We start from the raw sequence: 13,161 nt of genomic DNA on the forward strand, positions 1-13,161 counted from the left end.
AGGACAGCTCCAGGCCCCTCCTACAGGCAAAATACAAAGATAAACCACGGAAACAATGTAATAACAAATGGGATTAGATATTAAGTGTTGCAAAAGCATACAAGAAATCATATTTGTCTCCTTGAAGAATAGTCTTTTTGGAGTGAATATTAAGAGACTTGTGTGAACTCACCAGTTAGGATGCTTTGTATATTATTGCTGAAAATGGACTTGGGATGATGTTTGGATTGGTCATGTATTTGTACGATTTCTTGTATGTTTTTGCAACACTTAATATCTATTTCCATCTGTTATTACATTGTTTCCATGGTCATCTTTGTTTTTTGGCTCAGCTAGCAAACCGTGGTTTTCATTCTGATAGTAACCCTCCTCCAGGACAGCAGTTCTAGCAAGACGTGCTCAGCATCTAACTGAAACTGGGCTCTCAACCACTATAGCCCATAAAAGATCACCAGTGTTGGCAGGCATTGTGCTGGCACTGTGAACAAAACAACTTCCTGTGTGTAGATGCTGTGTCACACAGCTGAGTTCCTCTATCCGGTTAGAACTGTATTCAGTTCAGCATCACTGACCTGGAGCTAGGAATTATGGTTTATATTTAGAGCAGAGAAGGAATTTTTCAAATGCTTTACATTTGCATTAGGGCTGCCAGTTCCAGGTTGAGAAATACCTGGGGATTCGCGGAATGGAGCCTGAAGGCAGGGTATGGGGAGGGGAGGGACTTCAATGGGGTATAGAGTCCACCTACCAGAGCAGCCATTTTCTCCCAGTAACCTGATTTCTGTCAGCTGGAGATCAGTTGTAATCCCAGGAGATCTCCAGACACCATCTGAAGGTTGGCAACCTTGGTTTGAATGGTGAATTTCATAATTAACATAAGAACATAAGAGAAGCCATGTTGAATCAGACCAATGGCCCATCCAGTCCAACACTCTGTGTCACATAAGAGAAGCCATGTTGGATCAGGCCAATGGCCCATCCAGTCCAGCACTCTGTTCACATAAGAGCATAAGAGAAGCCGTGTTGGATCGGGCCAGTGGCCCATCCAATCCAACACTCTGTGTCACATAAGAACATAAGAGAAGCCATGTTGGATCAGGCCAATGGCCCATCCAGTCCAACACTCTGTGTCACATAAGAACATAAGAGAAGCCATGTTGGACCAGGCCAATGGCCCATCCAGTCCAACACTCTGTGTCACACAGTGGCCAAAAAAAAAAAAGAAAGAAAGAAACCCAAGTGCCATCAGGAGGCTCACAAGTGGGGCTAGAAGCCCTTCCACTTTGCCCCCCTCCAAGCACCAAGAATACAGAGCATCATTGCCCCAGACAGTTCCAATAAAATGCTGTGGCTAATAGCTGCTGATGAACCTCTGATGAACCTCTGCTCCATATTTTTATCCAAACTGCTCCTGAAGGTGGCTATGCTTGTAGCCGCCACTACCACCTGTGGCAGTGAATTCCACATGTTAATCACCCTTTGGGTGAAGAAGTACTTCCTTTTATCAGTTCTAACCCTACTGCTCAGCAATTTCATTGAATGCCCATAAGTTCTTGTATTGTGAGAAAGGGAGAAAAGTACTTCTTTCTCTACTTTCTCCATCCCATGCATAATCTTGTAAACCTCTATCATGTCACCCCGCAGTCGACGTTTCTCCAAGCTAAAGAGCCCCAAGCGTTTTAACCTTTCTTCATAGGGAAAGTGCTCCAAACCTTTAATCATTCTAGTTGCCCTTTTCTGCACTTTTTCCAGTACTATAATATCCTTTTTGAGGTGCGGCGACCAGAACTGCACACAGTACTCCAAATGAGACCGCACCATCGATTTATACAGGGGCATTAAGATACTGGCTGATTTGTCTTCAATTCCATTCCTAATAATTCCCAGCATGGCGTTGGCCTTTTTTATTGCAATCGCACACTGTCTTGACATTTTCAGTGAGTTATCTACCACGACCCCAAGATCTCTCTCTTGGTCAGTCTCTGCCAGTTCACACCCCATCAACTTGTATTTCTAGCTGGAATTCTTGGCCCCAATGTGCATTACTTTGCACTTGGCCACATTGAACTGCATCTGCCACGTTGACACCCACTGACCCAGCCACAACAGATCCCTTTGGAGTTCCTCACAATCCTCTCTGGCTCTCACCACCCTGAACAATTTAGTGTCATCTGCAAACTTGGCCACTTCACTGCTCACTCCCAACTCCAAATCATTAATGAACAAGTTAAAGAGCATGGGACCCAGTACCGAGCCCTGTGGCACCCCACGGCTTACCATCCCCTACTGCAAAGACTGCCCATTTATACTCACTCTCTGCTTCCTATTAATTAGCCAGTTTTTGATCCACAAGAGGACCTGTCCTTTTACTCCATGACTCTCGAGCTTGAAGTTTGATCATGAGATTTTAGTACTTTTAAATGCTTTAGGGACCCTGCTTAGGCAGGTCTACTCAGAAATAAGTCTTATTCCGTTCAGTGGGGCTCAGTCCCAGGAAAATGTTCTTGCAGCCTTAAGAGATGTAAGAATTCTTGCTCTGCCCCCTCCCACGCAATTGCCTTGGTTTTGGCAGGGGCTAGACATGAACTTCCATGTGATGTACAGTGTGCTTTATGCATTTTTTGTGTGCCTTTTTATTTTGTACCACTTCTTGTGGTTGTCCACAAAAATGAGTGTGTTTCAAACAGCAATCTCTTTTGTGAGTCAGATTTGAAAACAGAGGATCTGGCAAAGTTCAAATGAGCTTACTTGCATCAACATTTGAAGTTAAGGTAGGGGACGGGATCAGGGAATGGGTGTCCATTATGCTGCTAAGCTCTCTATCGAGGACAGGAGATTCTCTGCCCAGCTCCAGAGTCCTTCTAGCAGCAAAGCAGGCAGGAAGACATTAGGGAGCCTGGCCCAGCAGAACCAGTGGGTGAGGTTCTCCCTTAGCAATGAATGAGGAAAGGCAGCTGACCTGGGAGCTTCATATCAGCCTCTGGGTGGGCCATCTAGTGTCACCCGATTTCCCAGTTATGGAATACACAGAGGAGGACAACCAAGATGAGCAGGGAGCTTGGAGCACCCTCCCTATGAGGAGAGGCTGAAGAGCCTGGGACTTTTTAGAAGCAAGTAAGGGAGGGCAGGCTAGAGGTTTATAAAATTATGCACAGGGTAAAGATAAAGGTCAGAGAGAACTTTTTTCTCCCATCCCAAATACTAGAACTTGAGAGCAGCAGAACTCCGAATGGACACTAGATTCGGGAGGGAATTCCCTGCCAGGGGATGTAGTGATAGCCACAGGCTCAGAAAGCTTTAAAAGATGCCTGGATGCACTCATAGAGGATAGATCTACAGTGGCTACTAGCCATGGTGATGACAAGAAGGGAACCTCCACATCCAGAGGCACTAAACCTCTGAATCCCAGAGCCAGGAGGCAACATCACGGGGAGGTCTTGGCCTCAACGCCCTGCTGCTGGAGCTCCAGAGGAACTGATCAGGTCCTGTGCTGGACTAGATGGACCACCGGTCTGAGCCAGCAGGGCTCTTCTTACATTCTTAAGGGTAGCAGGCCTGCTTTGTCAGCAGTGTCAAGGGCCTAGACACCACTCCTGAGCTGCAGGATGCCTAGTTGATGCCCAGGGGCCTGCCACTCTTCCTGAAGTGGGATTTTCCAGCATGGAAGACTGGCAAATGCATATTCTGCCCTTTCTTCTAGGATGGGACAGTGCACCTGATCTATGGCATTCTGGAGAAACCAGTCCCTTCTCTCCAAGCAATCAATGTTTCAGCACTACTTCGGAAAGGGTTGCAAAGGGTGCAGCTGCTGAAGCCCGAGCTCAACATTCCCAGACTACCTGCAGACCTGAAGACCATGGAGATAAGAGCCCCTGATGTGGTCATACCAGACCAGGAGACCACTTATTGGTGCTACATTACTGAGCTTCCTGATGGCTTTGCAAAACATCACATCATCATGGTAGGTGGCAGGGCAAAGCGGAGCTGGCTGGCTGCTCGCAGGTCCCCTGTGTCATTCCCTCATTATTGCCTTGTTGCTTTCTCCTCAGTGTGCCTCTTTTTCTCTCACAAGACAAGTCCTGCTCTCTTTATTTCACATGGGAAGGTTCTCCTGCTTGGTCGCCCAAGCGTCAGCCTGCCTAATCTATCCTCATTTTCCCCCTCTCTGCTTTTGGCTTCTGTGAATCTTCTTTTGAATTCCATCACTTTCTTGTTCCAATTCATCTGTTTGTGCTCTCTGTCTCGCCCCCTCCCCCCGCCTCACTTTGATCTTCTTGCTGGCCCTCCTTAAATGCAAAATTATTCCTTCCATCTTCTGCTTTGCACTCTTCTTCCCTTGTTCCTCTCACCCATTAGTTAGACCTGCCTGGCTCCTTCTGTTGGTGTTCAAAAAAGAACCTTTAAAGAACCCTTTAAAAAAGAGGCCAGTAGCACCTTAAAGACTAACACAATTTGGGGTAGCCAGTGCTTGCCACAAATTTTGTTAGTCTAAGTTGCTACTGAACTCTTACTCTTTCCGCCTGTTTGTGCTGGCATTTTCTAAGTGGTCTCATGGGCTTACCCTCCCCTCGACTTGTGAGTCTTATTGAGATGCTAAACATGGGGATGAGGCCAGGGACATTAATTCTGCTTTTGCAAGTACATCATCTAATTGCATCAGGTGCTATAGAAGTCAACCAGTTGTCAATCAGCCCATTTGATTTGGTCATTAATTCAGCAGATAGGTCTGGCTGGGTTTGGAGGAAAATTTCCCCTGGTCAGACTCTCTGGCGATGAGAGGTTTCATCTGGTTGCTTTACTCTGTTCTGTGCAAGGGAGTTTGGGTGGACTTGGCCTTCAGCTGATTGCTGCCCTCCTCTTCCTGGCATCGTTAGCTCTTTTCTCGAATGTTGTGCCTATCCTTTGGGAGCTGAAGCAATTCTTGTGTTCCCCACAAAACATCCGGGAGCAGCGGGTGCAATGGCATTGAAAACAGTCCCTATGTAGACTCCTATACTGGCAGCCAGGGTTCTGCCCCCGGAACTTTACTCCTGCCACTTCATAATAAGGTCTATGAGGAGAGAATAAGGGAAAACTTCCCTATGAGTTGGAAAGGGCGTGAGATCAGGTGGGAAAGGAAATGGTTTCTGGTGGAGAAATCCAGTCGTATAGGACGGAATCATCACAGTACTTGGCAGAGGGATTGCAGAACTGTCAAAAAGGAGCCAGTGCTTTGGATACGTGCTCTGCACATGTGTGAAAAACAAACAAACAAACAAACAAACAAGAAGGATGCCACCCAACTGGAAGTGGAGCAAAGGGATTCTAGTTTTGTTCTCTTGCAAATGATACTAAGATGTTTAAGCATCTCAATGCAGTTCTTCAGTAAACTAAACTAAACGGAAACTAAAACTTCGGGACGCATAAAACTTGGATTCCGATGTCTCTACGCTAATGCACAGAGTATGGGAAACAAACAGGAGGAACTGGAAGTCCTGATAAAGGAAGGAGACTATGAGATAATAGGCCTTACTGAAACTTGGTGGGATGACACAACTGGAATATTAGGATTTAGGGGTACAACTTATTTAAAAGGGTCAGGCAAATGAGAAAGGGCAGAGGCGTAGCAGTATATGTGAAGGAGGAACATACTTGTGAGGAAATATGTGAATCTGAGCATGGCAGCTCAGGTGGGAGTCTCTGGGTAAAAATAAAAGAAGTAAGAAATAACAATGATATTATTCTGGGGGTCTGCTATAGACCACCAAGTCAGGCAGACGACTTGGATGAGTTATTTCTACAGCAGATTGCAAAGTTCTCCAAGAGAAGGGATACAATGATTTCAATTACCTGGACATCTGTTGGAAGTCCAGCTCTGCTAAAAATGAAAAGTCAAATAGATTCTTGGCTTGTCTTGCTGACAACTTCCTTTTCCAGAAAGTGAAGAAGGAAACAAGGGGATCTGCTGTCTTGGATTTGAGACTCACCAACAACGAAGAATTGATTGAAGAAGTGGAAATAGTGGGCACCCTGGGCAGTAGTGACCATGCGATTTTGGAATTTACAGTCTTAGGGAAGGGAAAAGCTATACATAGTCAGACTTATAGGTTGGACTTCAAAAAGGCAAACTTTGATTAACTTAGAACTATGCTGGGTAAAATCTCATGGTCAGAAATACTTAGGAGGAAGGGGGTTCAAGAGGGGTGGGAGTTTCTTAAAAGTGAAATACTGAAAGTGCAATCACAGACGATTCCTATGAGAAGAAAAAATGGAAAAAGCCTAAAGAAAACCAAGTGGCTCCATGGCGCTCTAAAGACTTGAGAAATAAAAAAGACTCCTTTAGGAATTGGAAGGAGGGCCTTATAACCAAGGATGAATATAAACAAATCACCAGTGCTTGTAGAGAAAAAGGTAGGAAAGCTAAAGCTCAGTATGAGCTTAGGCTGGCCAAAGATGCTAAAACCAACAAAAAAGGGTTCTTATCTTATGTTCAGAGTAAGAAAAAGAGCAAGGACATGGGAGGCCCATTGTGAGGGCAAGAAAGTGAAATTGTAACAGGTAATGAAGAGAGGGCAGAACTACTCAATTCCTACTTTTCCTCAGTCTTCTCTTCTGAGGGAAACGGTGCTCAACATGGCAAAAACAGAACATATAAGGAGAGTATGAAGTTCCAACCTAGGATCAGCATAGGGGTAGTACATAAACACCTAGTTTCTTTAAATGAAACTAAGTCCTCAGGGCCAGATGAACTGCATCCAAGGGTTCTAAAAGACCTTGAGGATGTAATTTTAGGCCTAGATGTGTACTGAAAATCAACTAAACAAAATCAAATTCCCTTGTGTTCTGGAATAACTTTCATATAGTAATATAGTCATTTACTAATCTCCAGAAATTACAATTATTCTGGCACCTCTCTGTCTGCTTTCCACAAGGTGATGGAAGAGAAGCAGGAGGGGAGAGAATGACTCAGGTAAGTTAACTGACAAGGGTGTGGTCCTGCTGGAAGATTTAGTCGATGTATCAACCAAAGAGGATTGTTGCCCTAGCAGCTTCTATGCACAGGACTTCCACTGCCCTTCCATCATTGCAGAGGGCTTTCTTCAGGGAAAGAGAAATGGGTTATATTTGGCTGCAGTTCTGTTGTCTGCTCTGTTGGCGCCACACCTGCCTGCCCACCTGCACAGGCCAAATAGTAGTTTGTCTGGACTGTCTGAAAGCAGGTGCTGCAGACTGGGCCGGTGGAGGAGAGCATAGAAGAAACCATGTTTCTGCAGGGAGAAGGCAGCAGAAAACTTGCTTGTAACCCCTGGACGCCAGACAGACTGCTGCAGAGAAGTCAGGGCGGGGGCGGGGGGACTCCTCTCTCCACATCATTCACGATTTAGGGGGATAGAAGCAAATCCACATACACATTGAAAGACAGGGCCAGGGCTGATTCAGATGAGATTTAAATGAACTCTAATGAGAAAAGGTCTTGCATTTCTTACCATGAGTGGTCAGTAACAAAGAGATATTCTCATTATAAACTGCTCCCCTTTCCTCAGCTCCCATTGGCTGCCTATTGGGTGGAAAAGACATATGTAAAGAAAGCAAGGTGGGTGAGTGCTATTTTTATGTAATGTGGATGAGGGGAGTTAAACCTTACTACCTCTTGTGCCTTACAACAGTGACTGGAGCATTACAAAGCCCAGTGGGGGAGCTCAGCTGGGAGAAGAGCATTTATTTTACCAAATTTATATCCCACCCTCCCCTAATGGAATGGAAATCTATGGTGGGTGGTGGTGTATGGCTGGGTCTATCTCCCCTTCCCCTGTTTCCATTTTGGCTTTCAAGTAGACTCCTCACTTGAGTATACTTGAGTATACCGGCAAAGGAGGAAAAAAATCTGTGTGCCTGCTAGTTCATGGTTCCCTGCGCTCACTCTGCTAGTGTGAATGAGGAAGGTCTGTAAAATGGGGGCTTTTCCCTTTGTCTGCCTGAAATGTGGCTGGGGGCATCCAGAGCAGGCAGGGCGCAGGCCCAGAGAATTTCATCCCAGTTTAATGGGCCAGTGGGAACCCTTCCTGCCAGAAATGTGTTTCCCACTGAAAGTGATGCAATGAAGATCCAGTATAATTCAGAATTGGACCATCTGTAACAAAAGTGATAAAGATTCTTTTAAAAAGCAAAATGATTAACCAAATAAGGTTTCTGCATACATACATAGAATCTGTCGTGAATTTGTCCAACCATTTTAAAAAGCATTCCAGATCAAGTTACTTATCATGTGTGGAATAGAGAAGCCTGTCCTTGGTTGGTCTGGAACTTGCAGTCAACTCCCAGCGACCCTGCGTTATTGGGGAGGGGGCTGATGTCTTTTCTCTCCACGCCATTCACAGTTTTGCAGGTTTCTCTCATCACGACATTCTTTCAGTAACCCTTCAGACAAGGGGCCTCAGCCACAGCGCGATGAGAGTGAAATGTGAGAAATGAACTACTGATGGGGAAAGCCAATCAGCCAGGAGGGCCATTCCAGCGAAAATTCCTGAGTCATCAGCAACAGGAAGCTGCGTGTCAGGTCTTGCAGAAGGGAGAGAGAACAAAGTGGTGATGTGGCAGATTTGAAAGTCACAGCTGCCCACAGGACAGCCATTCCTCAGGTGGCTCAAAGGCAAGGTGGCGAGGGAAGGGAGGAAGCACCAGGGGCAGAGAGACGCCTCAAAGCCACTCCAGTTCCTGCTGCCAGTGGCATTCATCAGGGCTGGCAATTTGCCTTGGCACTTTCACTTCATTGGTAATTAGCACTGCTAATGAAGAGCAGTCGCTTAGGGGCTGCCAGACTCCTCTCTGGTGCAGCGGGTGGCAGCTGAGGCAGGCATCTGTAGCTAGCGGACACAGGATCTGGCCTGCTTCTGTGAAGGAACTCCTTTACTTAGCTGGTCACTGCACAGCGGAGGACACAGTCTGAATCCTCATCTGACATTGCTCAGGACAAGCTGGGGTGAACACTGATCTGAACAGTGCCTGTAGCATCAACACACAGTTGCAGCATGTCGCTGGAACAGTTTTGGACACGGGCATACATGAAATGGCCTTAAACTGAACCAGGCCTTTGGTTCATCAAGGTCAGTCTTGTCTACTCAGATTGGCAGCAGCTCTCCAGGGTCTCAGGCTGAGATCTTTCACATCACCTCCTGCCTCCCATTTTACCCCTGTCTTGAAGTTTCCCTTAAATAGGTTGAACGTAAAAGGTGTAAACCAAGAAAACACACACTTAAAAGCCATTTGGGCAGGGGAGGAGATTTGATTGGCTGATATGTAGAACTTCCCAGTGCAGGCTGTGAAGCCAGGTTCACCTTGCTGCTGGAGAGAGCCTGCCTGTCTTCCTGCTAGTGCACCCTGGGGGGGGAAGGCTGAGGACAGCCGGATCACAGCAGAAATACCTTCCTCCTCTTGTTCACCTTTGCAGTATGAAGCAGTCATCACGGAGGGAAATGAAGCTCTTGTCCACCACATGGAGGTCTTCCAGTGTGCCACACAGTTTGACACCTTCCCCCATTACAACGGGCCTTGCGACTCCAAGATGAAGCCAGAGCGCCTGAACTACTGCCGGCACGTGCTGGCCGCTTGGGCCATGGGAGCTCAGGTGCGTCCAGCAGAAGTGCTTGTTGCTCTTATCACTGACAGCCCTTTCTGTTACCCCCCTTCCCTTCCCCTCCCCTCCAGTTTCCCCATTTCTCTTTTCTAAGCGAAACAAAGTAGTCAGTAGCTTTGATTGAGGTGTTCGTTTCCGCTGCTGCTGCCTGGGATTCAGTCAGGAACCTTGATTCTGTCAGAAAAAGCAGGGGCTTCTTAGCTGCACCCCATTGGAGCTGAGGTACGGCGTGGTCTACATGAGCACACAGTGAGCGGCAGTGGCCAGCTGTTGGCAGCAGGAGCACACATCACACTGCTGGGGGAGCAAACAAGTCAGAGGCAGCTGCAGCCATCCCCTCCATCTCTCCCCCCCCCCCCGCCAGCTCTGTATCTGGAAATAGGGAGAAAATTGCCTGGGGAGAGGGGTAAGATGGAGGAGAGGAGGCTCTTCACCCACACGGCCTGTGTATTTATTATTATTTATGTCCTCCATTTATCTCCCACCTTTCTCCCCAATGGGGATCCAAAGCAACATAGATGTGCTTTTCTCCTCCACTTTATCCCCACAATCCTGTGCAATAGACCAGGCTGAGAAGGAGCGAGGGGCCCAAGGTCACCTGGGAAGCTGCCATGGCAGGAGGGGGATTTGACTCTGGATGTCCCAGATCCTAGTATGATACTGTAACCACTACACCACACTGTCTCTTTTGTTATTAAGGCTGACACACGGTGAAGCCAACATGACAGCTAGCCTCGCATCTAGTTTGGTCTTCCCTGTGGTGGTCAGTTGGCACCAGGGATGGGCCTCTTCAGAAAGCAGGTGTGGTCTCACATTGGATTGAATGGAAGTTTTTCTAAGGCAGTGAAATTGTTCTTGCAGGGAAAGTAAGCCATCATATTGCACTGCCCAGGCACAAAGCAATCACTTCCGGGTCAAGCTACAGATGAGACAAGATTAGTGTCACCCACAGTTTTTAAAAAGCAGCCTCATGCAGCGTCCTGGAAGACTGGGAAGGGACCCTACAGACAGGGAGCGCATAACCCTTTCTTTTAATTCCTCTTGCACCACTTGAAAGGGGTCCCCAACCTTTTAGAGCCTGTGGGCACCTTTGGAATTCTGACACAGGATGGTGGGTACAGCTACAAAATGGCTGCCATGGGAGGTAGAGCCAGCCAGTGCCCATGTCAGGTGGCATGGTTGTGTATAACTCTACTAGCAACTCTAACATTTTAGACAGAAACTTTGCTTAGCAGGATGTCTTTTAATCTGCACAACCAATCAGAAGTGCTGCTGAACAACAGCCCCCACTTTCTAAAAGTACTTGGGGGGGGGGGAGCAAGAAAAGTGTTGGCAGGTCCTCTGGTGCCCATGGGCACCACACTGGGGATCCTACTAGGCCTGGCTCCTGTTGGACCATGGACAGCTCCAAGGGTGGCAGACAAGTTGTTCTGGTGAGCTGGAGAGCCAGGCTTTGGGTAATGCCTTGACGGCTGATATCAGCCCCACTGCTCAGCTCACCAGTCCTCTGGAGGAGGAGGTCCTGGCAAGGGTGGGGGGCCCTGAGTTGGCAAGTGCATTCAGCTGCTCACAAGTCACCTGTGTGGCCTCAATTGCTGCGTTGTGCTGGGTGTGGCAACCATTTGGGTGTTGTGTTGTGTTGGGTGGGAGTGGGGGTTGGCCATCTCTGGGAGGAGGGGGATCAGCTGTGCTCTGATGCACAGACTCCCTGCAAGTCTCCTCTTGGCCAGGGCTGGGACTTCTGGGAGCAGGACAGATTTGGCCCAGTGTTCTATTAGCTTTCTCCTTATAGGCTTTTTACTATCCAGAAGAAGCAGGACTTGCCTTTGGAGGTCCCAGTTCTTCCCGATTTCTCCGCCTGGAAGTTCATTACCATAATCCCTTGGAGCTCAAAGGTAAGCAAGACCTGCCTAAATGACAGCAGTGACATTTTGCTCAACCAAGAGAGAAGGAAAGACATGGCAAGGGGACAGTCTGCACCAAGGCGGCAGCAGCCAGGGATGAGAACCCTGTGGGGGACGGGGTAGGCCTTGGCAAGACAGAACTGGCTGTCCCAAAGGAGATGCAGCCTGGACTCCTTGGTGTGGGGAGGAGGATGCCCAGCTCTGGGATGAGTCTAGACCAACCCTTTTGAGCCTGTGGGCACCACTGGTGGGTCCAGCCACAAAATGGCGGCAGCAGGAGGTACAGCTGGGCATAAAATGGCTGCCACAGCTTCCCTTCAGCCACACAGTGAAGACTCTTATGCTGCGGTGGCAGCTGCTGCTCAAGCAACGTTTTAAAAAATCTGCAAAGCCAATCAAATCACCAATGGCCAATCAGAGGCCTTGCTGGGAAAAACCCTACCTGACCTTGCTCCCTTCCGGGAAACATGCGCTGTGTGAGTGCCAGGAAAGGTGCTGGCAAGTGCCATAGCACCCCTGGTCCAGACTGTGGCACTGGATATTTGGAGCCTGCATGGGCAGGGCAGGGCTGGGTTGGTTGGTCTGGTAGCATTTTGGAGGGATATAGAGCAGCGGTGGCCAACGATAGCTCTCCAGATGTTTTTTGCCTACAACGCCCATCAGCCCCAGCCAGCATGGCCAATGGCTGGGGCTGATGGGAGTTGTAGGCAAAAAACATCTGGAGAGCTACCGTTGGCTACCCCTGATATAGAGGAAGGTTATGTAGTGGCAGTGGAAGGGCTTAAAGCAAAGGCTTCACGTTACAGGAAGCCAGGGGAGGTCTTCCCTGTAGGGTCCTTCTGGGAGGAGATTCATGAGAAAGGGAGAAGCTAGAAGACAAACAGTGCCAAAGTCTGCTGGTCACCATTTCCTCTAGCACAATCCTAGTAAGGTTCCTATAGTAAGTCATGGAATTCAGGAGGTGAAACTTAGAATCATAGAGTTGGAAGGGACCTAGTCATCTAGTCCAACCTGCATGCACAGTGCAGAAAACTCACAAGTACCCTCCCCCTGCCAAGCACCCAGTGACACCTGCTCCATGCCCAGAAGATGGGAAAGGGGGGGAAGTGTTTGTGTGTGTGTGCATGGGGGGTGGGGTGAAGCGTCATTGCTTGAATTTCTGCCTGCCAGGCAGCTCTTAGTATGGCCAGAAAAACTGGCAGCCTTTGGACTCTCTTCCCCTGTGAGTGGGGTCCTTGGCTCCCAGAACCGAGATGTCTCCTACCCATCCCTCCAAACACATCTGCTTTCCGGGTGGCAGTGGCTGCATCCTCACCCTTCCTCTGGCTGCTGGAGCACAGGAGAGCTTGCAGTGGTGGAGATCAGGAGGGGTCTTTTGGAATAATGGGCCAGGAGCCAGAACTCCCCATTCCACTGCTTTTTGACAAGGGTGGGTCCTTGGAAAGAGGAGAAGGAAACACAGAGCAGCCACAGTAAGATAGATTCAAAACTGCTGGCTCCTTGACTCTCCAAGAATATTTTTAGACAATTGGAGCATATGTAGTGCTGCTGTTCAATCTCGTCACACACAAAGTGTTGGGAAGCAGCTTGACTATAAATAAGGGGGTTGGGGGCTTTCATTTCCACCAGCAGCACCTCCCTGCC

The 13,161-nt window shown here is 48.1% G+C and overlaps 1 protein-coding gene across 1 annotated transcript in view; it reads left to right on the forward strand.

Moving 5' to 3' along the window:
• The window catches only part of DBH (dopamine beta-hydroxylase), a 61,556-nt gene that overhangs the window by 25,048 nt on the left and 23,347 nt on the right, over positions 1-13,161 (forward strand). The window contains exons 3-5 of the mRNA XM_060250903.1: positions 3,701-3,961; positions 9,428-9,604; positions 11,406-11,508. Coding sequence (XP_060106886.1) covers positions 3,701-3,961; positions 9,428-9,604; positions 11,406-11,508 — 541 coding nt within the window. The remainder of the gene's footprint in view (positions 1-3,700; positions 3,962-9,427; positions 9,605-11,405; positions 11,509-13,161) is intronic.

The sequence above is a fragment of the Heteronotia binoei genome, chromosome 12, assembly GCF_032191835.1.
Source record: "Heteronotia binoei isolate CCM8104 ecotype False Entrance Well chromosome 12, APGP_CSIRO_Hbin_v1, whole genome shotgun sequence".
Taxonomy (NCBI): Eukaryota; Metazoa; Chordata; class Lepidosauria; order Squamata; family Gekkonidae; genus Heteronotia; species Heteronotia binoei.